Source organism: Nyctibius grandis, chromosome 8 (genome assembly GCF_013368605.1).
Source record: "Nyctibius grandis isolate bNycGra1 chromosome 8, bNycGra1.pri, whole genome shotgun sequence".
In the NCBI taxonomy this organism is placed as follows: domain Eukaryota; kingdom Metazoa; phylum Chordata; class Aves; order Nyctibiiformes; family Nyctibiidae; genus Nyctibius; species Nyctibius grandis.
Window position 1 is genome coordinate 16,589,750 of NC_090665.1, and position 27,902 is coordinate 16,617,651.

Sequence of the window (27,902 nt, forward strand, 5' to 3'; positions counted from 1 at the left end):
TGCTTGCCTGGAAGTGAGTGCCCTTTAATTTCATTAAGTTCCCAGATTCCTTTAAAAATGTAGTAAAACAGAAGAAAAGCTTAGAAATTCTCATTGCAGCTTCTCATCTGGAATACCATTGCTTTGCATAACTACATCCCCTTCAAATCTTCACTCTAGCAAAAATAATCTTATTTCTCCACCTTTGCCAAACTATATTTCTAACCAAACCATAAAAGTCACTTACCACACTTGCAAAAATCTCTTGTTCCCACTCCACCCACCCCCTGCCTCACGGCCCTCAAGCTTTCTCCATCACAGCACGCTGTCCTCATTCAACATACTTTTCTCTAGCGTTCACAGGCTCACAGGAAAGCCTTTCGTGCAAAGACAATGTCCTGGTTTGGCCTAAACCAGGCCGATTTTTCCTTTCAGTGATTTTTACTTTCAGCTAAGTCTCCTCTAAGTAACTGCATTTTCTGAAACTAACTGCATGTTTAGGCAGGTATTAAGAGTTTGATTATCCCACTCCAGACTAGTACAGCAATAGGAGCAGTGAGATGAACTATCCCAACTGGAAACCTAGGGCTAGTTTTTCCTAGTTCTGTTTTATATTTGATAAGCTTCTCTGCTGATCAAAAGGCAGTTTGATCTCTTTTAATATGTATCCTCTGTATTGTTATTTTAATATGCCAGTGTTCCTAAACAAGATATCCTGTTTTACCTATCTAGAATTTTAAACATATTAGGATAAATACCTCACATTTCTTTCACTCCTAGCAGTATAAAAGCTGCTATTATCCTTGTTCAGTAAAAATCTTTTTTTCCACTAGGATATCTACCATAATTCATTATCTTCAATTGTTCTTCGCACTGAAATTTGCATACCTCTTAGGGAACATTATATCATGAGGGTGTTCTAATTGGTCTTTTTCTGTTTTAAAATATCTTTACAAAAACAAAGACATGGCTTGCCAGAAGGCTTGCTTCTTTGGATTACAGCAGAACCTATTCCTGTGCAATATGTCTTCCCTTCCTCAACACTGAGCCCTCCACTTCTTAATGTGCTTTCTTCACAAACCTGTTAGACACTTCCAACTTCATCCAGCTAGCTAATTGTGCATATAACATGGGTCACACGTTGGAAAAAGCTGCTGGAGAATCTGAGGACATAATCTTTGCACTAATCTGCTCACAGGACTAGACATTCTCAGAGAATATATTAAACTAAACAAGCTTTCTATGAACAAGGCTTTACAAAAGCTATCCTGCTCTCAGCAGCTCAGGTCAGCATAGGGAGATTAAAAGACTGCTTTTTTAAAGTCACTCCCAGCACCTCTTACTCATTACCTAACTGGCCAGAAGTATACTACCACATAACTGAGTAAAATACTCTCCTGCAGAAGTGCTAAACCATGTCCTGATCTTCTCACACAGATTTTGAATCTACTTCTGTGTCTGGAATGAGGATAATTTCTCACAACTGTACAAATAAACAACAATTTCATTAATACATCATATGTTATCCTGTTGCTGTCAGCTTTGGCATGGGCTTCACCCAGCACAAGTCACCTTGGTGCCCTGTTTTTATGTTCTATAGGGATACACACATCACTGATCACAGTTCTGTTTGTACACTCATACTGGGCCAAGAGAATAGCTCTCTGGTTTGTCTTCATTACTGTACCTACCAGTCCTCAAAAAACTTTTTCAGAATTTTCATTTTCTTTTAAGCTACTGTTCTCTTCCCTTCTGGCATACCACCCATCTCCTCATTTACTTGTTATTCCAGTCTTCTGACAGAGGAAGAGAGATTCTGTTGCTTTGTGTTTGGTTTTTTGGGTTGGTTTTTTTTTTTGTTTGTTCTTGTTGTGGGGTTTGTTTGTTTTCACAGATCATCTTTTTTTTTTTCATAAAAGATACAGTGAATTATCGCTTTTGTTTCTGTTTTTGTTAGCATCTTTACAAACACAAGCAAGCATCAGAATATAAGACACATTGTTCTTCCAAGCCTTCCTCCACATTCATAGCTCATCCTTCAACAAAATTGTGCAAAAAAAAAAAAGTTCTTTACAGGATTTTCTCACAAAGGATCACATTTCCCTTTCAAGTTGTACCTTTATAACTGTGAGAGCACCCTCTGAATCTCATCAATGCAGAACATGAAGATTTGTCAAAAACAGTCTCCACAGATCTGTGAACTATTTTAACTGTTATTGTGCAGCTATATCTGTGTAATGATAAAATATCTGATCTGACTTCCTGAAAAAAATGCCAAATAATTATTTTCCTATTTGAGTATAATTTTGGTGCACTGGCTTTAGCTCTCAATCTATGTCACCCGAGGGCCATAGCAAGAATATTACTCCAGCTGTTGCTTACAAAGTTCTAGCAGTCATTTTAGTGTCTTGCTTTCACTGTAGTATTTTAGTTTGAGCAGAATGATGCCCATCTTGCTTAGAAAGTCTTGTTCACATTACTCTTGCTACCCACTCTTTCCACCACCCTCCTGGTCCCCAATTTCTCCTCTCCCAGGGTAGGGGCACTACAAGCACTGCTATCCTCAGTGCCTGTCTTAGTAGGTGCGAGTTCATTGTACTTTATATAATTTATTGATGAGATGTTTTTTAAAAGCTTTATAGCTTTCACTTTATTTGGATCAGACCTTTTCTCTCTTCCTCTGTGGTGCAGCTGAAGTAATTCATTTGATCAAAAACAATTTGTACTTGTACTTCATTGTGTTTAAGGTTTACTCTCCCTGTATCTTGCAAAGGATCAGATTTGTGGTTCCACTGGTATTAGATTGTCGTCAGCAAGGCACGTAACCGCTCCTGGTCTTCATTCTTCACACATCTGTTTTCTGGAATACTTCTTTGGCAGATGGTGATGCCAAGGACATTCTCATGAAACAGTCTTCTACACAACTGCAGAAATCCCTGCTAACTTGCTTGCTCTTCTGCATTAGTTCCCTCTGCCAGTAACAAGGCTGAAGCATTTGATACAATGAATGCGTTTCATGTGAAGAGCTTGAAAGTGATCTCATCTGAGGCAGATAGCATCGGAGTCTTTTTAAGGCCTTAAGGTTCTGTGCACAGCCAGGTCACATCAGTGTTAATCCTTTCTAATAAAATAATTTAGCATACTCTTGCCAATAGCATCTCCAGTTTTGTGCAGAGGTTCCTTTTCTGCAGGAAGAGAAACCCTATTGCCAAGCACCTGGTAGACCAGTTTTGCAATGCCCTGAGAAATTTTCCATGCCTTCAAACATGCCAGGAAGTCTTTTTAAGTTTTCTCTGAGGTGAAATTTTTTATGAATTCCTCCATGGTCATTTAGGTTTTCACAAGCTTAATGATTTCAAAGTTTGTTTCTGCTTCTGGCTTTGATGCCATATTTATTACACAGAGATTTATATTATTTTTATCTTTTTTTCTTCTAAATGCATTTAATATAGTATTTTCTAATTATGAAAATGGATGCCTTTCATACACTCCTAGTTTCCTTAGTAAGGAGTATGTTGTGTTTGGTTTCTTATATTTTGCCTCAGGGGTTCTATTTTCTTCTGTCCTCAAGTGAGATTCTTTTCACCAAACTTCAGATATTTAATTATTAGCTATCTAAGTCTAATCTAGTTGTTCAGACACTTTTATGGTCAATAAAGGGAAAGAAACTCATCTTAGTTTCAATTCGTTTCAATTACCTCCAGCACTGCAGGATGAGACTAACTGCCTTGGGATTTGGCCATTTCTCTTTATTGATGAAAAAGACTGGTAGATTAGGTTTCTTTTAGATGTCCTACTATAAGGTGTCTGAAGACAGGGGAGATGAATCCTACCAACTATGTCAACTTTGGCTCACACACATTTTTCTGAAAAGTCACATGCGTGTCATCAATGCAGATGTCACTAGTGCAACAGCCTTACCTCTTCAAGTGTGTGTGTAGCTGACTCCTGTGTCTCTGTTGGTGCATTTTTTTTTTAGTAGGTTGTATTTTGGTTGGGTTTTTTGTGGGGGTTGTTTTTTGTTGCTTGGGGTTTTTTTGTTTTGTTTTTGGCTTTTTTTTTAAACACATGGAGGGTCATTTCCTTGTTATTATACAAATGATGTCAAGGAGGTTTTTTCTTCTCTCTCGCTGCCTCACACAGTCAGCATCTTCCAAAGCTCTTTCTAATGTTAATTTCTCTGACATTAGCACCTGTTCATATATTCCTTTTGAATCTTATATGAGTATTCTTCTATCCTTTTGCATGCCCTATCCTTCTACTTTCAAGAGTATCTACATTACCCACTCATCAGTTATATAACCAAGTCTCCATTTCTGTCTCAGATTTTTTCTTTGCATGGAGGTGTTATATTCAGGCTATAATAGGCTTCAAATAACTTGAGTAAGATGTCTCAATTTTCTTCTCTGCTTCAGTGAGCTCACAACTAGAAGCCCATGCTGCGTGAATACCCCAGACATTTTACTCAGTGCATACTAGAGAACAAGCCCCTTCTCAGTCTGCAGCTACTTATGTATAAAAAGACCTGACTAAGATCAATTCTATTAACTCCCTCCATTTTGCCCACACCTCTGCAATGCTTCAAATTTCAAAGTTGAAAGCAATAAATTTTTAGCCATATTCTGCATAAAAGCCAGAGTGAATTCTTTGGGTCTGACACTACATCTGGCTCTAGAATCTGACAATCAGACAGACTTTCCCGTAAGAATGCAATGAACTAGTTATTACCACTGATTTTCATCCACACTCCCTGCTCTCAGACATGTGAAAGACAAAGAGAGAATCAATCTAAAAAAAAAAAAAATATGGAGACCTGATGATTTGACTTTGTAGGACTACAGTATGATTCCATTTATCCTCAGTTGTTTAGTATTTTAAGTTACAATAGTAGTGGGATTTTTTTTTTTTAAACCACTCCATAAAAAAAAAGAAGTTACTAGTGAATTCTGCTCTAGTTCTTTGTAACAACTACAAGTTAAAAATATAATTTATACCAGATTTAGTGATTCCTTCTCAGCTTTCTCTGTAGTGCAGATTAGGTTATCTTTACCTGTTAAGTCACTGTAGATCTCATGGTATTTTCAAAAACATAACTATTATTCTAAAAATTAAGTGTAATATAACCATGCCCTGCACTTTTCAACTAGTCTACACTGATAACTCCCCATCCTCTGAAGAAAATTCCATGGTACGTGAGAAAACATCCTCCTCTCTTGCAAGAGTCAGGAGGAGAAACCTCTCTAGAAAAACCTCTCCTTCAGGTGATTTTAATCTGCTGTGCATGCACTTAAGACCTGGAGATGTCTCTGTGCCTCACCAGCTCAGTCATGCACACAAGCTGTCGTATAAAGTAACAAAATAATCTCAGTCAGCTGTTAGCAGGAGTCAGCCACCTGCAGAATTTAGCCAGATAATCAAAGTTTCATGGTTTGCCTGCTCCCACTCAAATGCTACCAAAATGGAAATGTTTGCTCTTTAGTCTATAACATAGCTAATATCAAAGTAATTATCTTTTTTAATAAATGAAAAAAAACCCCACCCACACTCTACCAAGGAATAAAACATCATTTGTCCTTACTACAGAAAATAGATTGAATGAGCAGAAGTGACATATTTTCTTTGATACTTACGTATGTTTCTTCATAAATACAAAGAGTAATATTAAATTCATAACTAATTGACAAACTCAGACTTAAATAAAAATGTTCACAAAAGGGACACTAAAATAAAAGGCTGCAAACCTCAAGAAGTCTTAAACACATTGCACAAAGGATGGATTCTGGGATTGGTGACGTTTACCTCTAGAGACTTATGCCTACAGCATAAATATAGCACCTAGTAATAGAGTATTAAATAACATACTTTTAACAAATGTGTATTTATAGTACAGTTTGATATAGGAAAATAGTCTCTAGAAAAATCGCTATATGAAATTTTTATTAGTATCACAACAAATCCTGTACTTTGGAAAAAAAATTATTTAGATGTTAAGTCTGGTGTCAGTGAGACAGGAAGGGAGAGCAATGGTGCCTGGCTGGTGGCAAGGGTAGACTGAAACTGCCTGGGCAAAAGGATGTTCAGATAGCAGTGAGGGGACCTAGGGTAAGCATTTCTGGGCATGTGAACTGATAGTGGAAGCCTGAAGATGTGGGAAATTAATGGAAAAATTGGTATTTGATTATGAAAGTGAGGCATGCTAATGTGCCAGTACTGTATATGGATTAAAATTCTACACGTGTGCACATACAGGCATCCTGAATTCAGTTTCCCAACTTAGAAGTTACCACCTTTACAATACTAATATGTTCTTTAACACAGTATATTGTAAGGTGTGGAATCCGAGACATGCAGGTGGGCTGTTCTGCCCATGGAAGGCTGGAGTGCAAATCTAGAAATGGGTTGATCTGTCCAGTGTTTTCCCTGCTATCTTTCCCCTATCCCTGAATTAAGCAGGCATGAATTTGGTTCAGCAGTAATTTCTGAGTTATGCCAAGAGGTTTACACTTAGTTTCTTCCAATTTTTAAAGCAGCCTTAGTGCAAAATCTACCTTTTTCTATTACACTCTTTAAATTATTTCTCCCTGAAGATGCTGGGAGATGCAACCAGAGCAGCTGGAGTGTAATAAGACTTCTTGCCAGCCTTAAAATGCTATAGACCCATGTCTGATATAGTTTTGAAATGCCAGCACTGCACATGGATTAGAATTCCTCTTTCATGCTGCACTGAATGATGTGATTATATCTGTAATACTATAAAGCAAATGTGTTAACAATAAAGAGGAAACATTTATGGCGTAGGTTATTAAAACAATGAAAAAATAGGCCAGTGCAATTTAAGTTTTTAGTGGGCTGAATAATCACTAAATAAGGAACAATGAGATAAATAATTTATTACAGAATCAGAAGCATCACAACAAGCACAAGAAAATTGTCTTCACTTTAAACTGCATCTCAAGGAGCTTCAAAGCAGAAGCACGGACAATACACAATGAACATGTTAGAGCAAATGCAAAAGGAAGGGGACTTAGAGGACATGTTGCAGCCCAAAATGAAACCATCACTCAACTTAAACATCAGTGTACACACATAGCAATCAGTTAAACACACCAGACAAAAGTTTATGCTAAAAGTGGTGGTGGCTCAGAAGACTACCGTGGCAGCCAAGTAGATTGCCTGTTTCAGCATGCACCTCCTATTCCTATCTGATGCAGTGCTGGGCTTCATGCAAGCATGGGAGGAAAACAGGACTCAAATTTTTATTGGGAGGTATAAAAGCTCATTACGAAGTTATAAGGCTGCTTAGAAGTAAGGCCTAGCTAAGAGTGCATCAGATTAAGGAGGAAATGTAGAGTAATATTCATCTTCACTTACTTATTCTGGAAGAGAATAAAATAACAGAGCAGACAGAACTCAGTATAATCAAATCCAACTTCCATTACAAGCCTGTATTTTTCATGCTAGGTCTGACAACTCAGTTCAAACAATTCAAGTTGTTTGTGCTAACAAAGCAAATATTTCTGAAGATTAAAAACCTAGAATTAAGTTCCTACTTCCATTTTTGGCCTTTTAGTTAGGTTTTTCTGAACCACTGAAAACAAAGCTACTCTAATTAATGGCTTTTATACATTGCTTTTTAATTATAGCTCTTAACTGCTTAGCACTTTGGAGGTTTCAAATAAGATTGGGTGTGGATCAGAAAAAGATTGTTTGGTTTGATTTTACTCTTACAGAAACAAAAGGATCTAAACTTTCCCTGCACAATTCGATCTCATGAGATTCCAACCTTGGTCATGGTTCTGATAAGAATTTATATTAAAATATTACAATCTTTTTTGAAGTAGACTCAATTTTTCACGCTAACTCAGCGTATGACCTTGGACAAAGGAATCAATGTTCTGACAGATGCAATTTAATTTTTAAAAAAAATACACAAGCGCACACACACACACAAAACCCAGATACTATAGAGCAATTTCCATGGCTGTAGTATAGAGGACAGCAGAGCAAGTTACATAGCCTTTCAATCTGTAACTGAGATCATAAGGATGTTTTATATAACAGTTTCTTCAGGATACAGGATTTGTACTTAGTGTGTAAAGCAGTGATACCATAAAAAACAATAATAAAAGAAAAGGAGGCACTGGAATAGTTAGGTTTAGGACCTACTGTTACTTACTCAGTATTTCTACAATATTGCTGCAGAGCTCAAATCACTACTCAGTTTTACATTTGTTCCTTTCTTAATTAAGGAGGCAGAGAGAGAGTGAGGGAGAGAGCACAAGCAATACAGCAAGAGAAAGGAGCAGGTGGGTGAAAGTGGGACAAGAATCAATAAAGCAAGTTTTCCCTAACAGCAAAAATAGCTGACAGACCTGCTTGCTTCCCAAAGAACACTGGAAATTACATTGCAAGTAAAAGTAGCAGAGAAGATAAGTCAACTCAAGGAACTCATGGGAGAGCTATTATTGACAGATACGAGGATGATATAATTGCTTGAGATGAGCAGGTTTTTCTTATATCTCAATAAAGCACTTTTGGATGAAAAGATTGGAAAAGACAGGTGTGAGACAATAGCATAAAGCCTGTTCCTAACTTATTTACATAATTTTATATAAAGAAGCAGTGATGTATGACATGTAAAACAAATGCATTGAATGCTGAAAATAAAGTATTATAGAGAATAACTTATGTACACTCCCAGCAATAAAGCAACTTAATATTTGATGAAATATACTTTGCCCATTGAAGAAATTTTACAAAAGGCTAAGTATATGTGTTTAAGAAAGTGTTCGCTACTATTCTTATAGACTAGCTGATACAGTTGCATCTTAAATTGTTTCTGTTAAAATTGCATAAGAGATCACACAGCAAACAGTAGATGAGAATCGTAAACAGGATAACCTAGTACACATTTCCTCTCTTCCAGCTCCTACTGCATTTACGTATCCCACAACACACTCCCTTCAGCCATTCTGGTACCCTTCAAGACAGACTGAGCATCAAGCGTTTTGGGTTTGGGTTTTTGGGGTAAGGGGAGGGTGTTGTTAGGTTTTGGGGGCTTTTTTTTGTTAATGTTGTTACTGAAAAACATTAGACAAGACTGATGACAAGTGAATGTATGCAGTAATGGGTGGGTAGAGAGATAGTATTTTTTATGTTTCCATTCAGTTATATGATTTCTTTATGCTTTAAAATGAAATTTTTGTGTAATAGAGAAGCATGTTAGTATCAACATCTGTATGAGAAATATTCTTTAACAAACCTCACAGATACCTAAAACCTATCTTAACCCACACCGGTCCACCTCTCACAACGACATTACCTGAATGGTGTAATCCTATTGCCAGGCTTCTGACCAGCCCCAGTGCATATGGCGTAAGTACCTGGCTTGGTTAACTGTATCTAAGGTGTAATCCAAAACCTGCCATACTCAATGAAACACTTTAGTAAAGTTCTTTTTCCAAAGCTTATTACTTTCAAGGCTAGAAATTATACAATTTCTTCAGGGTTTTGGAGAAGAGGTCTTGGAAGGTGCACTGCTACATTTGCAAGAATGGCCACTAATACCATGAGCTTCAAATATGGGTGACATGTTCTAAATAGTTCAGCCAGATGCTGAAAGCATTGGCTACCCATCAGTAATATTTAAGCACTGACATTATCTTAAAGATCCAAAGGGTAGGTTATGTTTCCCAACACTGCTTGAGAGCAGAACATGGTAAGCAACTATTTGCTTTAATCAACATCAAGATGGTAAATTAACACCTGAAAGAAATAAGCAAATAATGAAATAAAATGAGAGTGAAATTGCATCAGACTTGTTCTGCATTCAAGCTTTAACAAAAATCCTTCTCAAGAGCCTCCCTTCCACTGATCTTTTTTCTTTGTTTTAATACAGGATCAACTGAAGGCTGATGACACAGATTATATCATAAATAATGATGAATTGACTGAAAACTGTGAATCATCTGCTCACATACCAGTGCCAGCACAGGACAGAACAGGCTCCACCCAGGCTACAGGCAAGGAAGATATTCATGAAGGAGACCTCGGATTAGGAGGGTACAAACTCCAGCTTGAACACACTGGAGGTCAATCCCAGAATTCATTGGCATAAGCAGTGCAGTAGTAATCACAAGAAATAATACTAAAACAAAGAAATAAAAGATACTATTATGTAAACAAAAGGCTAGAAAATGGACTAAGCACAAAAATTAAAAAAAACTTAGATTTTACCAACTGAATACCTGCTCCCCCAGGAAAGAGTTTACCATCATCCAGGTACCTACAACAACATGCAGGTTTTCTGACAGCAGTTTTTAATAAAGAGATGTAGGCCACTGCCAGCCCACTGGAAGTCCATTACAGTCATGTGTTGTTTCAGATAGCACTTGACTGTACCATGCCCCTCACATGTACATAGGCCTTTGAATGTTGCTTATAGGCTTTAGGAAACTATTCACGCTCACATGATGACAGCACTTTTTATACAGCTGGTCCTGAGGAGATCCATCAATAGCTACTACTTCAGTAGCTATTACATTTACAAGGAAAAAGCAGAAGATCCTTTGTCCAATGAGTATGTGATCTAAAAGTACTTAAAACATGCATTACAGCATCTGAGTCTTGATAGATCAAGTTCCTTCATGCTCACAGTATAGACTTTTCCTAACAACCAGCCCAACATTTGCTTTCTAAACACACCTTATAGTCTAGTCCATGTAGGGTTGCACCAGGTTGCCACAAACTGAACATTGATAGTAGGAGGCATTGAAGTCTATGAAATCAGCAACACACCCTCTTTTATTGCTGCACTGAATGGGCATGACCACTATTTAAACAGAAGTTATTCCACAAGGCTTTTGGCGTTACAGCTTCACAGCATGCAAAGCTTACGTGCTGGGTAAAGTTTTGTTGTTTTGTAAGATCATTCTAAATGTATGCTTTAAACAAGTCAACTGTTTCATTTTGTATTGTTCAAGCAAAGTGAGTTGTTTCTAATCAAATATTTCTGCAAAACAGCTATATCTTAACACTGGCTGCTCTATTCATGCTGGGCACTCAATGTCACACTAGTGATGAGGACAGCGGTGGCTAGATATAAAAAAAACCACGAGAGTTTAGGTATGAAAGTGTCTACATAAACACAGTAACTGGATAAACAACTAGTCAACCATACATACATACAGCTAGCTGCCATATACTATTTTCAAGCACTAGCACAAATCAGCTTTTGCATATATCAGCTAAGAAGTGCAAATCCAGGAACAGAGCTCGGCTTTTGTTGTTAGAGCACGTACCTTTTTTCACCGCAGACGTTTCAACTAACTGTGCATGATAATGTTCCTACTAAGAAAGTTAAACCATGAGGCGTTTTTAAATAAGGTCATTCTTAGCATACAAAGACAGTGAGCAAAAAAGAAATTTGTAATCTATAAGAATAAAAATCAAGCCATCTCCATGAATGATCATAAAGCTGAATAGATTTTGATTTTGCCACAGATGGAAGCTGAAATACAAACTTAAATATAATCAAGCTTTATTCATTCTTTTCCAGGCTAATTAATTTCTGGTTAAATATGACTCTAGAACAGCTGTTTTAAGCATAAATTTGAACACTAGAGTTCTATATGCTGTTATGAAAGATCAGAAGCTTAAACTGGCATTTTATTTTTACCTAAACGCTAATCAAGGAACTTCAAAGGATCTTAATCCCCATGTGGTTAAAAACAAATAATATTCAGGCACAATAACAAGTTCCGAGAAGAACTAATGAATTTCCAACTCCCTGCTTTGCCTTGTTCAGCTGCATGGCAAGTCTGCTTGACTAACCTGATCTCCTTCTATGATAAGGCGACCCATTAGTGGATGAAGGAAAGGCTATGGATGTTGTCTACCTAGACTTTAGTAGAGCCTTTGACACCTTTTCCCACAGCAATCTCCTGAAGAAACTGACTCCTCATGGCTTGGACGGGTGTACGCTTTGCTAGGTAAAAAACTGGCTGGATGGCCAAGCCTAAAGAGTTGTGGTGAACAGAGTTAAATCCAGTTGGCAGTGAGTCATAAGTGGTGTTCCCCAGGGCTCAGTATAAGGGCCAGTTCTCTTTATCAGCAATCTGGACAAGGGGATTGAGTGCAGATGACACCAAGTTGGGTGGGAGTGTTGACCTGCTTGAGGGTAGGAAGGCTCTGCAGAGGGATCTGGACAGGCTGGATTGATGGGCCATGGCCAACTGTACAAGATTCAACAAGGCCAAGGGTCAGGTCCTGCACTTGGGGCACAACCACCCCATGCAATGCTACAGGCTTGGGGAAGAGTGGCTGGAAAGCTGCCTGGTGGAAAACAACCTGGGGGTGTTGATCAATGGCCAGTGAATATGAGCCAGCAGTGTGCCTAGGTGGCCAAGAAGGCCAACAGCATCCTGGCTTGTATCAGAAATACTGTGGCCAGCAGGACTAGGGAAGTGATCATCCCCCCCCTGTACTTCACACTGGTGAGGCCACACCTCAAATACTGTGGTCAGTTTTGGGCCCCTCACTAGAAGAAAGACATTGAGGTGATGGACTGCATCTAAAGAACAGCAGCCAAGCTGGTGAAGGGTCTAGAGCACAAGTCTTACAAGGAGCAGCTGAGGGAACTGGGGTTGTTTAGTCTGGAGAAAAGGAGGCTGAGGGGAGACCTTATTGCTCTCTACAACTACCTGAAAGGAGGTTGTAGCAAGTCAGGTGTGGGTCTCTTCCCCAAGTAAGAAGTGATAGGACAAGAGGAAACGGCCTCAAGTTGTGTCAGGGGATGTTTAGGTTGGATATCAGGAAAAATTTCTTCACCAAAAGGGTTGTCAAGCAGTGGAACAGGCTGCCCAGGGAACTGGTGGAGTCACCATCCCTGGAGGTATTTAAAAGACATGGGTGTGGTGCTTAGGGATGTGGTTTAGTGGTAGACTTGGCAGTACTAGGTTAGCAGTTGGACTTCTTATCTTAAAGGTCTTTTCCAACCAAAAGAATTCTGTGATTCTATTAGGTGAGAAAAGATGTGCAGCAGGTTGCAAGAAGGGATGGAGAGTGGATGAGGAGGTAAGGTTTTATGGCCTAATACTGTGCACCCTAGAGAATGAAGTGGGAGACAGCAAAGATAACAGGAAACAGGATAAGCAGGTGGAGACCCACTGCAGTGAGGTGAGTATGTGGCAACACACTGAGAAGGTATCATGGATGGGTGCTAACACAGTCCTGATTTCAGTAGCCAGAGTTTCTGATTTCCATGTTCAGAAGTATTGAGTGCATGTCACCAGGCTTCCTAAGCTCCTTGGGAAGCACGGATCCCAGTCCTTAGATTATAGTGCAAATCAATAGACTGCTGCAGTCTTATGAAGATGAAAAGCTTTTTTTTCACAACTGCTACATGAACTGGAAATGACAAGCTCTTCACCAACAGTTCTGCTCTTAGATTCTACTCTGAAATGCATCCTGCAGCATACTCTACAGGGTTTTTACTGATTTATTTATGGTGCCTATGTCCAAATTTCTCACACTTGTGCAATGTGATAAATGGAGAGCTCTTGGGTCTGAAACTCTGTCTATCAAAAAAGTCTGTAGTGAATACTGTCCACACTGTTCTGCCTGGATGCCTTAAAGGGCTACTTTACTCCATAGAGAAAGTCATCCCTTGCAACAGAAGAGTGCATACTTTACAGCATAAAAGTCTGACCTGTGAAGATAAGACTATCAAGAAGCTGAATATCAGTGGTTCCAGCAGGACAGGGATTTATCCTCTGGGACCATGCTCAGCAACCAAAGTATCATTGGCTTTTAGGAAAATTAGCAATTTGAGCTTCAAGCAAACCTGAAACTTCTAGCAAATGGCAATAAGTCTCAATTATCCATTACACTATTCAGTCTTGCCATTTCCTAATTTTTACAGAATCACAGAATCAATCAGGTTGGAAGAGACCTCTGGGATCATCGAGTCCAACCATTGCCCTGACACCACCCTGTCAACTAGACCACGGCACTAAGTGCCATGTCCAGTCTTCTCTTAAACACATCCAGAGATGGTGACTCCACCACCTCCCTGGGCAGCCCATTCCAATATCTAATAACCCTTTCTGTAAAGAAATTCTTCCTAATGTCCAACCTGAACCTCCCCTGGCGAAGCTTGAGGCTATGTCCTCTTGTCCTATCGCTAGTTGCCTGGAAGAGGAGGCCAACTCCCACTTCACTACAACCTCCCTTCAGGTAGTTGTAGACTGCAATAAGGTCACCTCAGAGCCTCCTCTTCTCCAGGCTAAACAACCCCAGCTCCCTCAGCTGTTCCTCATAGGTCAGACCCTCCAGACCCTTCACCAGCTTGGTTGCCCTCCTCTGGACTCGCTCCAACACCTCGACATCTTTCTTGAAGTGCGGGGCCCAGAACTGAACACAGTACTCAAGATGCGGCCTCACCAGTGCCGAGTACAGAGGGACGATCACTTCCCTAGACCGGCTGGCTACACTATTCCTAATAGAGGCCAGGATGCCATTGGCCTTCTTGGCCACCTGGGCACACTGCTGGCTCATGTTTAGCCGGCTGTCGATCAGCACCCCCAGGTCTCTTTCCACCCGGCCGCTTTCTAACCACTCTTCCCCCAGCCTGTAGAGCTGCATGGGGTTGTTGTGGCTGAAGTCTAACCCATTTAAGAGTCCACCCATCCAAGCCCCGTGCAGCCAGTTTGAATATTTTAAGATATTCTTTTCAAGACATGCAGATCAAGAGTTAAAACAACATTAGAACAGATGATACATTTGTATTCAAGGGGAAATTACTGGCAACTAGTAATTCTGCACAAACTGTTTAAACAGAGTAATGGATGTTAAGAGAGGCCTTTAATGTTAATTTACACTTCATATGCTGGAGATTTAAACTACTCAATATCAGTGTTTGACTGAACATGCAAGTCACTCAGAAATGTGAATCTATTCCTCCCGAGTTAATCTAATAAAACACTGCTTAGAAAATGAAATGTAGAATATATTGTCAAAATGTAGTGACTGCATACTCAGTATGAAGGCCAAAAATGTTAGGAAAGATGGAAATCTGCAATATTGCTAAACCTTTCAGGTTTCAGAAGTAATAACTGAAATTTCATACTGAACTGCAGAGAGTGTTTGGCTAAGGTTGGAAGCAACAGAATGAATCCTGCTACACAGCAGAGCCAGTCCAAAAAGACACAGTACTAAAAATATCAGGTCACTATGATAACTTTCACAGAGAAGTGCAACATTTGGTAACCTCACTGAAAGTGGGGGCCATTGGAAGCAAATATTTATGTTGCTGTCTTAAAAATCTCAAGACTTTCCATAGTAACTGCACTAGGGCTCTCGTCAAAGTGATTAACCCTGTGCATAACTCATGGTGCTGAACTAATTGCATTGAAGCCATGAGAGCAGTTCACACCCTTTCTACCTAGCAACTTCCTTATGTGCCTTGCTGGGCTGAAGATAGAACTATTGTACAAACTTTCTTTCCTTTTGAAAGCTGGTCTGTATTTTGCCATCAGCCATCAAGTAATGCTGAGCCTGTAACATCCTGATTGCTCTGCACCTTTGGGTACATAAATGCAACGATATACTTCAGTATTTCAGATGCACATGAGCATTATACACGTGCTTTCAAAATTCTTTGTTTTCAGAGACTGAGAATTCTTGGGATACAAATATTAATTATGGACTTCAGAGAACAAAGAAAATACCCTGAATACCCACTTTAGAGACTGGAAACTCCTCCTTCTAAAGACAAAGTTGTTTTTCTCCTACTTCCTTCTAGCAAAATGGAAAATAGCCCTTTTCAACATCTTAAAGCAAACCAGTTCCGAGCATTTTAAATAACTTAACACACACAAGCTCATCTCTAGCAATATAATCCCAACAGACATGAGTTCTGCTCAGTGAACTGTAAAAGACTTAACTTTTTTTTTTATAAACAGTCTTTCAGAACCTGAAAGTTCTCCAGTTGATCCAAATTTCCTAAGCAAGTGTTAGTTTAACCCACAGCCTTGGTCCCAATATCAGTCAATTTTCAGGTCATGAAACCACCTCCTTCCTTTAGCTCAATGATTATTTTTTATGGTAGATGTTACTGTTCAGAAGAGTTAGACAAAATACTCAAACATGTTTTTCCTTGAATACGCATTTGTTGGTGGGAGGTTTTTGGTTTAGTTTGGTTTTTTGTTTTATTTTGGTTTTTTTTACATATACATTTTTTACATCATAATCCCATACTGGAGTGCAAGTTTCTGAACAGTATGAAAGAAAAATTTGTCTGTCAATGCAGTACTTGTCTTTTTCTTTATTTGTCCCTTTCAAGTGATTAAAGGAATAGGACATCAGCCAAGCAGCTATCCCCTTCAACAGCCTAGTGGTGCAAGTCTCACTTCCAGATTTAAAACAACGTACTGGACATCCTTGTGTGTGTTAAGAAGCACATACAAATTCTTCAAAAAAGCAAAACATAATGCCTGTTAGCTCCATGGTGCCAATGGCCCACATTGTCTTTCCCATATGAAAAGCACAGGGACTGTCCTACAGTTAACCCAAGGTGTGTCAAGTCTCCATCTCCAGCTTTGGCTCTGTTCCTAACAGCCCCTTGGCACCATCAGTATGTGCCCACTGCAGCTGCACTGCTAGAAAAGCAACCAGCCAAGACTGTCTCATACTTCCACGGAATTCATCAGGAAAAACCCACAGTCCTCATGTTTCTAATTACACCATTCCAGCTTTCCCACTGTTAACAACCACACTGGCTTCCTCCCCACACCAGCCCACCCCAGCTCTGGACAGTCTGCACACCAGAGGCAGCAGTGAGTGCTGCACAATATGTGTAACAGGAATGATTCTGCTCACAAATAAACTTTTTTGCCAGTGCCAGAGCAGAGGCAGCATTTTCCCCACCTAATTCAGTGTTACTGGTCAACATTATTCCCCTACAAAAATCAGATCTGAGGTATAGAAGAATAAATATTGTTTCAGGCCTCAGAGGACGCCAAATCTGAGCAAGTCAAATTAACATCAGCCTTCTGAGGACTCAGCAGGGCTTGAAATTCTGGTGCCAGAAGCAGCAGAGAATACCCAGGAGTGTTTTCCAGCTACTGTTCTAAATCATTCTTTACCACATAGTGTCTGCTTCTGGTGTGCTACAGCAAAGGCAGATGGACATAAAGAAAATACTGGTACTTTATTCAGTAAGGATTTGAAAATAGAGCGAGCACTACACCCAACGATCTAAACACTGAAAGAAATAACCTTATGCCATGATACCAGGCATTATGCAGGCCTAGGACAAGTTATACACAAGTGAGTTGAAATAGGATAATATCCATAAGCATAATGAGATTTCTTATTCCAGAAGTACAGTGCCCTCTAAATATAACTCAGTACTTTAGAATATATGCCTGACTGGAAATGAAAGTATAAGAGAGAAAAGGAAATGAATAAATGATGAAGGAAGGAAAGGGGAGCAAGGCGGGGGGGGGAAGAATCAGTGCCAAAGATTATATTTAAGTTGAAAGAGATCAGAAAGATATTCAGAGCAACTGCAGACTAAAACCCAAATTAAGTATTTGCCAGTAGTGTGAGAAACTAAGAGTCAGCTTGAAGAACACTCCTAAAAACTTTGCTAGATCCTTATCCCTGACACTACTACTGCACTGTGAAAACTTATGCATTCCATAGGCCTAAAGGGAGCCACCGCTGCCAGCTGAAGGTTGACCAAATTTAACGAAAAAGAAAAAGCACCCAAGGTGAAAGGCTAATCCTTCAACAGCACTGTTAGCAAAGCAATAAAAGCAACACAAGCCTGATATTTGCAGAAGTGTGGAAAAACAAGTGAAGATATTAAGTTCTTCAGTCTTCCTTATTTCATCTCTCCTTCCCTTCACCAGTTTTCATTTTTTTCCACCAAGTTCTCTCTTTCACTTTCTCTGACTTACCTTTAAGATGAAAGCTTTAGTTTTTCCACCCCTCAGGCTAGCAAAATTTTATGAAGTCCTTTTCCCCCTTTGCATGATATCCACACCCACAGTTTCAGTAGTCCTTCAAAAAGAAACCAATATGATGCAAGAGTGCATGAACTATCTAACTTCTACCCCAAGCAGACATCACACCCAAAGACAGGTAGGTCAAACACATTGCAATATCCTTTAGGCACTTCACTATGCCTAGTAAAGTTAAGAGCAAGTGCTCATATATTTTAACTACAGGAACCAAGAGGTGCAAAAACCCTTAAGAAAGGCTACAGAAACCATTCTCAGCAAGGCAGATATAACATGGTTTCAGAGCCAGTCAGCAATGTCAAACAAGCAATCTGTCTGCATGTTCTTTTCTTAGAGTAAGGATAAGGCAGCTTAGCCTTCAAAAGCTAGGGCACGCTAGTTTACACCCACTGCTGGGGGGGTGCCAGCACACACACAAAAGCTGCAGAGCAGCAGTACACACCCTAAATCCAAACCCGGTGTCTTTTTCCCCCCTTTGTGCATGCTCCCACAGCCTGGGGCAGCTCCTGGAGGGAAAGCTCCTTCACCCATGGGAGAGCTCACATTTATCTGCAACAAAACCAAGCAAAGATTTCCAGCTGGCGGAGTAGGGAAAGTGGTGTTGCACTTCTACTGTTTCATGGTCCAGACACGTTTGCCTCCTGGTACTCCAAGAGCCCTGCTGTTGATTTGAGAAGTGACTGAAGCACCTTTATCTGATGGAAGCTAATGTGAAGTGGGTGCTTGAGACAAGTACTTTAGTTTCTGCTGAATGAGCCATCAGGTCTATGCAAAAAAGAAAAAAATCATCACTGTTCTGTTTAACTGTTTTGTTTACTGCAAGGATCTGTCCACGAGCACTGAGAACCTGATATTTACAGGTCTGAAAGGCAGTAATGGAGAATCTGCCATGGACCCTCAAACTCCCTAAATTTGGCTCAGAACAAACATCCTTCCCCTCTGCAGAAGCCCCCCATATGACAGCATCTGGTTCATTGGAGAATGCAATGGTCTATCCCTAAACAGAAATTTTAAAACACTGGAAGAGGACTTCAGTATACAGGCAGGAACATGGATGCAGATTCCCTGACTCTTAGTGTAGTTCAGGTGCTCTGGGAGGGTAACTGTACACCATCTTTGCTAACAATTAACTTTCACTTAAAAAAAAAAAAAACACAAACACATAAGGAGCACTATTTACATGTTCGTAACCAAAGGCAGATAATTCCAGCTAAACTTCCCAAGGAATAACACTCAGAAATTTTCACCTTCTGTATGTACAGCTATAAAGTCATTTGGAATATTCTTTTATGCTCATGCAGCATCCACAGTGAACAAATGGTGACACACTTGGTACCTACCATTAACATGCAGTCCAAAACACAGTTTGAATGCATTTACATGAACAAAGTAATAATAATATACTTTTAAGTTGGTTTTATGTCCTACCTTAATCAGAAGTCTGAGGAAAACAGGTTTATTCCAGACACTTTGCACAATTTTCTGAAACCATTTAAACCCTGGCTAACAAGGTTTATTAAAGAAAAACAGAAACAGATTCACTGGTGCCCTTAAAAATAGCCACAGCTCATCACTGATTTAATGTGGCTGTTCAAAAGATTTAGAAATGGTTGTATCATGAGCATTATCTGAATGACCTCAAAGACTTTCATTAGGAGCTGCTCTTCAAAAAAAAAAGTCACAGTATGCAATGAGAGGAAGACAGACCACTACAGAAATCACTTCTGTCCCTAGGGCTTTCCAGATGATTTCTAGATCTGTCAATGACTTCTCGTTACTTACAAAGTTATTTCAGTATCCCTCAATCTGCTGCACTAACCACCATGCTAAGTGGGTGACCTGAGTCAGGAAATAGTCCATGCAATCCCACTGCTCCAGCCTGGATGATTGGAGCAGGGGTGATGCAGGTGCTGCCAGCAGTGCACAGCCTCCCCTTCACCATTTCCCCCTTCATTTCCCACAGGAACCTGATCGAGGATAGGTTGGAGCAGCATATAGTAACCCCCAGTTCATCTTCACTACCAAATTCATTTTTTAGAAGGCCAAGGTTGTCCAAAGATTTGCTTCATGATAAACTGAGCCAGGATTTTTAAAACTGAGTCTAAACTTAAGCTCCTAAAATTCATGGACTCCCAATTAAATAATTTAATTTTTCAAAGTGATGAACACCCAGCAGCTCACACTGAAGCCTATTGCAGCCTTAAAGCCACACTGACATTATCCCGTAGGAAGTGCCAAAATGCTCATTGCTCCCAGCTTGTAAGACAGAAGTTCAGCATAAAATGCACCTTACACTGATCAGCACAATAAGCTCCCTACTCCAAGAATGAAACTGATTTCCATTGCAGCATGACTCAGCTACTGTGTAAGGAATAATTTGGAGACCTAAACAGTACAGACCCCCTTCAGGCCATTGCTGCTGGATTTGGATTTTTTATCCTTATTCTTTTTTGAAGTTGAGGCTACCAGGGGAGGACCAGGCTAAGAGCAAGGCAAGCATGAGGACTGGTGACATCATCTTTTGTTCAGCCTCTCAGCCTCCCAGCCAAGGCAATGTGGAACAGTCTGCAGGACTTCTCAGGAGAGCCAGTAATTGTGTGAAAGCCCAGTGTGTGTTGGAGCTTATTTTTCCATGGCTGCTCCAGCATATGCCTTCTGGACGATTTGGTCTCTTGCTCATAACAGCTTTAGTTAATGGGGATTTTCTCAGAAACCTCCTGTACAGAAAGGTATCGCTTCAGGATGCAGTAGTGCAAGGCTAGAGATGTGGTTGTTAGAGCTAAGAAATGCCTGAAGCTCTTGAATTCTTTGTGGTTTTAACATCCAGGATTTACTCATGTTGAGGGCTCTGTTTGGGACTTAGCTTAGACTAAGCTTTCACCATCTGTTCTTCAAAATTCTGAAAACATGAAGAGAATATGCTCCACAAATAGCTATAAACACAGATGAGCTCTCCAATTTATACTGGGATATACTGCATAGAGGGAAAATAGTTCATAAGATCTATGAGGTTTCTCCTTCAGGTGTAAATTGAAGATTGAAGCTCTAATGCTTTAATTTCACACCACAGTGAAACAATTCTCTAGTTTACATTAGTTTACCATCACACAGCTATGCAGTATTAAGTGGAGGCCAAAACTCTTTGAAACTAAGAAGGCTTATAAGATTTTCTAATTAAAGATAAACTGGCCAACTTCACTAATACATCACCTACCTTCACACAGTTCTTAAGAGGTTTTGTATTATCTAGAAATTAATATCACTGAATAATTGGCAAGTTAAGCTACAGCTACAACACAATTTAGACAGTTTTAAGCCATAGCTACATGAAGAAAATGCATAAATATCTACCTCCCTGAAAGTACAGCTCCTAGCCCTTATTCCTGACTTTTTGACCCATTCCACCTACTTAACAAATCGTGCCTCAACAAACTCTGCCCCAGTTTCCTAGACATTATAGGTACCAGTTGCCTATAACTGTACTGGGGATAAGACATTGGAGCTTCCCTAGAGCAGGCTTCTGTGAAGGCCTCTCCAAAGGATGACCTGTTCCACCAGCTCCCAGGTCTGCAGAAGCCTGGCCAGACCCTGCCCACACACAGCCATCCCAGGCAGACAAGAAATGCACCCTTCCTGCTCTCCTCCTGCAGGGACTCATATTTCCACATTTTCTTCCAAGGTAAACTGGTTTGACAAGAAGCCACCACCACTGAAGACTGGAGAAACAAATCACTTATTCCCAGCACTTCTCCCCAGTGCCTGTCACAGTGTTATGCTGATGCTTCCCTGCAGATGGCAAACTGTCCTCCTGCATTGGCCCACCCTCCTTCCTGGTGTCTTCAGAAGGAGCAGATCTGCCTCAAAACCTTTGAAAAGTGCTGTGTGAGTAAGAAGGTGAAGATCAGCAGGCATCACCCCTTTGAAGGTAGCCATAAACCCTCTTGCCCTCAGAATCAGTCATGCCCTTTTTTCCCCCCCCTCTATATATAAAATATTCTTTCTTGTCTCAACAATGCAGACAACTGCGAAAGCCAGTGCAAGAGTTCACAGGACAAAGTCAGAGTCCTCTGGTCTGACATTCATGAATGGTCCATTTTCTGCACATTATTTCATTTCCCATTGGACAGTCTTTACCTTTGCTTTTCCACTGCAGTGCCGTCCATAAGCTACAGAATTCAGAGCAACTCAGGCATAGTTAAATTAGCTCTCATTGTTGCAGGGCACTTGCTGTAGAACTGAACAAAAATACTGCTCAGTTGTTTTGCAATTAAAAAACACCACCTTTACATCAAAATCAAACATTGGACAATACTGTGCTGATTTCACTAAAAGCTCCATGGAACAGAAGTTAATATTAATCATTTTTATTGTTGCTTTGTTTTAGTTAAAATTTTGCACATTTATATCCCTACTGCATTAAATATCATCATAGAGGGATATTATTTGACATTGTATACTATACCCAAATTCAAAAGTAAATTTGAAAAGAAGAAAATTATGAAAAAATACTTGTTCAGGTCCTCACAAGAAATTCCAGGTTTTCATTCTAGCTCAGAAGAGGGAAAAGACTTCAGATACAAGGATTTTCTACCTCTCCAACAGGATTAGCCATTATAAAAACATCAATGTGTCTCCTTGAACCTTGGCTAACAGTCTTTTTAGGCTCACTTCCAGGCCCCAGAGCCCAACTGCTACAGCCAAGAGCCCCACTGGGGATGCAGGACATGCACAGGGCTCCCCAGATAAGAAAGGAGAAGTATCTCTCTGCTCCAGCAGTGACAGGGTAGTAAAGGATGTCATTTATCACATGAACTCCAGTACTCTCAAACCAGCTCACTTCCTCTCTTTGCTGGCTCCCTGTCAGCTTCACCCAAATAAGCTCCATCCCACAACAATCATCTTTTTCCATGACAAGGCCTCAAAACCCCCAGAGGTTTAAATGGGAACATGACGACAAAGCCAGGAAACTCACACCAGTTAAAGGAAGGACAACTGTCTATTAATATGTTCATGGGCACTGTTAAACTGTAGTTAAGCCTGAAATAAAGATGATTTTAAAAAAAGAATTTATGAATAAAAAAAGAAGTTTTTTGCATAAATTATTCACTATGAATTAAACATCCAGCTGTACACAGCTGGCAGATTTCTGTTAAAAAATGAAATCATAAGTCATTCATATAAGCTGTCTGTTTGACAAACATTTATTTTATCCTCTTGCAGAGAAAATGAAGACATTTTCAAGTATCACATCTCTATGTCAAAACGAAACCTATACAATAAGAATCATACATTTGGGAGAACTTGGCAAGTTGCCCAGGTTTGCAAACGTGGGTTTTGGTGGTTTTTTGGTTTTCTGTTTTGTTTAAGAAAAGTTCCAGGGAAAAAAGAATGCATATAATAAGAAAGATTATTCAGAAAGGAAAAAAATCTTTTTTGAAGAGACAAAGTATATAAATCCTTTCCCCAGTAAAATCACTTCTGCTAGTTTGAAATCTGGACTTCCACTCTTAGAAGAAAATGCTTTAATTTTCTTCAAAGTTTTTCCCTTGGACTTTTCTCAATTTGATAACAATTTCAAACTAAAAATTTAGTTTCAAACCAAACAGTGGAATAATTGCTTTTTTGCATAAAATCTAGTTCTGTTATTGCTTGAGAGAAAGCTGAGAGTGTAAAAGTAACTGAGAAGCCTCAGGTTTCCCTTTTTCTCCAATTTCTTTTCCATTTTAAATCAATTAGAGCAATTAGGAAATTTTAAAATTTGAAATGGCATTCAGTTTCAGGGAGGCGAGAGGAGCTAACACAGACATTTCTACCACTCAGAGGAGAGGAGGCCCTGGTCACAGAGGGGCTCCCACCAGCACCAGGTGCTGGGTGCCAGAGGAAGGGAAGGAGGAGCAGCACTTGCAGACTGCAGCTTTGCCTGCCCAGCACTTCAGCAGTGGGAAACTCACCCATCTACCACGAGAGCTGGGTCACCCAGGACCCAGGTGGCTCTCTCCCCCATGTCTCCCCACCTTTCCAGTGTTTATGAGACAGATGTTGCTGGCAATATTCACAATAGCCCTGTGATACATAAGTTTTAATCACCCTGTTTCTCAGATGCAAACAAAGTGGGTATGGTTCACCTTCAGAGAGTGGAAGGTTATGGGGACCTAGCGTGATCTTAATGTCAGATCTAACTGCTGAAATCTTGATCCATGCACGAGTCCAGCTGTGGATTTATCATTACATGCAAAAAAGCTTAATCCTAACTGAGAAGTTAGTCCCAGCAGACAGTGTTCTTGTGCTAAGAAAGGGGCTTACCACCACACACAGTGGCATTCACCCTGTAAATGCTTCCCTTTTTGTGGTGCTGCTTTTCCCTGTCTTGCATCAGTGGCTTGAATTCAAACACCTAAAGTAGGTTTTACAGCAATCTGAAGAGCTGAACAGAGCTTACATCTGGACAGTGCAGCCAATTTCTCTAATGCATTGCCAGGACTATCGTTTTTTCTGGGAGCATAAATCCTTCTGACTAGGAAACTGGTTTGCATTTTTTTTATTTTACTTTTCTTTTTGAAGGACGGGGACAGTTTGGCTTGAGGAATTTAAAAACTCAGAAGGCAAGTATCAAATAACTTTGCTGATCTTTGAACTTAAAGGGGATACCATCAAAAACATCCTGTCTGCCTTTCACCTTAAAGCACCACCTCTCTTTGTATCTGGGGAGCAGATCAATAAACAGAGCCTTCTCTTCACCTTATTTTGGGGAACATAGCTTATAAAGGTCCCCAGGACAGGCATCCCAGCCACGTGCCACTGTTCACACGCCTGGCCTCCTTGCCAGTGCTGCCAAGCAACCCAGCCACAGAGAAAGCTGTGCCTGCCCTTAGCTGAACCCAATCATGCTATAGTACAGGGAGGCGAACCTGGGAGAGAGCCTTTGGAGTCACCTTTTCTGCTGAACTGGGAGATGAACCCAAAGTCAGTACCCCAAGGAGTAGGAGGACAAGGGACTTGAAGGCACTGTTGTTACACAGCTGAGAAGTTAGTAAGAGCAGTTAAAGGAGAACATTTCTGAGACAGGGTTTATTCACTGATATTTTCTTGCCCACTGAACCATTATTACTGAGAACACAGTTCAGTACATTCCTGCTCCGTTTCCTGGCCTTCAGCAAGGGGGAGGTGGTGGTGGAATGAGGAGCAGGTCACTAAAGGTCTTGAATTACCTCTTGAATGGGATAATATCCCCTGTCGGGGTGTTTGGGGGGGTTGTTTTTCAGTTTTGTGTGTCTTTTTCTTAATCCCATCCTATCCCACCCACCCCACTCAAAAAATTAATGAGGGAAATTCACAACTTGAATTCATCTAGTCTTATTTCAATGAAGCAGCAAATTATGTTTGGCAGAAGCAATTATGTGTAAATCAGCAACTGTTAGATAACTGAGGGGCTCCATTTACTCCAACAAATATGTGTTGCTTTGCCCCTCTTGTACAACAAGCTGCAGATAGGGTGGGGAGTCTGTGTTCAGACAGATAGGCATTAATAGTGGGTTTACATTAGGACTAGCAGAGAGCTGAGACCAAACACAGCAAATAAAAGCTGACCCATCTGGTGGGAGCAAACTGCATCAGGGGCTGCTTCCTACTCCTTGCACAAAAACCTCTGCACACAAGATTACAGTCACACTTTGGGCAGAACAGGTCCTGCTCTACCTGTCCTGGGAGGGGCCAGCCCCCACCCCAGGAACCAAGAACTAAATAGTCTCTACCCCAAGTTTGAAAAGGTTGGTAAACACGGTTTGAGCCTCCTATTGCAACTCTGGTTTTGACTGTTTGCCTCATCTCTGTAGCCTTGTTTCTTCCATGAGGCAATGCACCCAAATCATCAGTCTAAGACTCCAGTTCTCCTCTAGGTACTTCAGCTTTCCAGTGCCAAAGGGGAATATACTAACATTAAAAATCAAAATAAATTATGTCACAAGTAGTCAATAGCTTTTCAGGCTGTTTCTTAAACTTGAAACCACAGATGCCTACATATGCCCATAGCTTTGAAAGCACTGCATTGCTTATGCTGTGGAGCACAGCAATGACCCAAGTCTCCGCCATGCATGCCAGCACTGAGCACAAGGCACAAACAAAATGACAACCTCAATCTCACTGAACATGCAGGTCTCAGACCTTCATGCCATCACCAGCTATCTCCCAGCTACTGCCAGGACCAGTGGCTACACAGCTCAGCATTTCAGCTTTTCCACTTTTAAGAGCCAGTTCCTGGCATGCTCTACCTCTTCCTCAGAATGTGCCAATGGCACATAAGCTCCACTGAAAGACAGTGTTTTATGATATAAAGCCTAAATTTTTCTTCCCTTAATTTCAATCTGTTGCTCCCAGCATGTTATTCATCACTAGGAAAATAAAGCCTCTTTCTTCTTGGCTTTTACACCCTTCAAAAACTTGAAGACTTTAATGTTACCACAAAAAATTAGTTTACTTTTTTCTGCTTTTTTACATGGCCTGAGCCCAGTTCTCTTAAGCTGTAAAAGAGACTTTGGAGCATAATCCAAAGAATGCCTTTCTCTTTACTTCCACTTTTAAAAGTGAAAATTTAAGCAGAGAAGTGGTACTTTCACAGCCCTTACATGTTCACAGGCTTGGATAAAGCAATGGACATAAGTCTCATTTAGAACAGCCTACATTTTTGTTGCCGAAGCAGCTGAATGAATACATTTCTTACACTTTTTCAGAAAGAGGGACAGGCATCTTTTCTGTCATAAGTAACCAAGAACTCACTATTACTGCTGAACTGACAGACAGCACAGTGTCCCCTGGCCTCGTGGTGCTACGGAACTGAGTCAGAGAGAACAGTGCCACTTACTGAACCAACAGAATCACTTCACACAGTCATTTTGTGGAAGGTTGTTTGTCTGGGGAAGCCTAGTACTGCTTAGCTTTCCTGTCACCAAAGAACCCAGAGTTGAAAGTGCTATGAACTGTAAATAAAACAGAATAACACTACAATACAAGCTTTCTATTGTCTTTCCAACTGCTTCCCTTTCCTGCCCCAAAGAGATGCACATAACCTGACTGAACATTTTCAGTTGTTCAGCAAGGCTGCTGGCTGTTTCCACCCCCCACCCCACACAAAGGGCTGATTATTTCTTCTCATGTTAGTGACTACTCCTATAGGCAGGTCAGCTGCCATCTATCTCTCCAATCACTGCCTTTCCCTTTCACAAAAAGAAAGATCCTTTCCTGTGGCACTGTGGTGAACACAGAGCCCTTTGCACCGTCTGCAGTACCTGCCTGGCAAAAAAAGGCCAGGGCTTTTACTGCTCTGAATATCTCCTCCTGAGACCCACTATATTGTCAATTTATTTCACCAGCCTCAATAACATCCCCTTTGTGAAGGTCTGAAAGACAAATCCAACTTTGGTGTAACACTACTGCCCTCGGTGGAGTTGTAGCAGAGTTGAATTTGGACCAAACTCTTCACTTTGATTTGCTTTAAAAGCTGCTTTGCCCATGTGTATAATTATTACAGGCAGATTCATTCTTTCCCAATATCAAGCCACTTCTCTGTACCTGCTATTTCATCTCAACACAGCCAAGTTGTAGACATGCCTATGTGAAGCAGATCAATAGATGCTCTCCTGCCCCTGCCAGTACTAATTCAGCATCAGACACATCTTTGCCACTTGCCTTTTTAATATTTTTGTGTAGGAGGTGAGAGAGTTGGCAAGTATTTTTGTTAGTTTGGTGTCTTTGTTTATGATAGATGGAAAGCTTGCCAACAACACACCAAATGCTCTCAAATTAAAGTCAGTTCACTGGCTGTGATTAGATGAATTGTGACTGACTTCTAAACCCTTCACTTCTCAGCCATAAATCCCTCCTGCTCCCCAGTCACCTGAAGTA

The 27,902-nt window shown here is 40.3% G+C and overlaps 1 protein-coding gene across 1 annotated transcript in view; it reads left to right on the forward strand.

Moving 5' to 3' along the window:
* Positions 1–10,917, forward strand: part of SLC9A9 (solute carrier family 9 member A9) — a 210,455-nt gene extending 199,538 nt beyond the window's left edge. Inside the window, exons 15-16 of the mRNA XM_068406383.1 lie at positions 9,249–9,354; positions 9,878–10,917. Coding sequence (XP_068262484.1) covers positions 9,249–9,354; positions 9,878–10,096 — 325 coding nt within the window. The 3' untranslated portion in view covers positions 10,097–10,917. The remainder of the gene's footprint in view (positions 1–9,248; positions 9,355–9,877) is intronic.
* Positions 10,918–27,902: the final 16,985 nt, after the last annotated feature.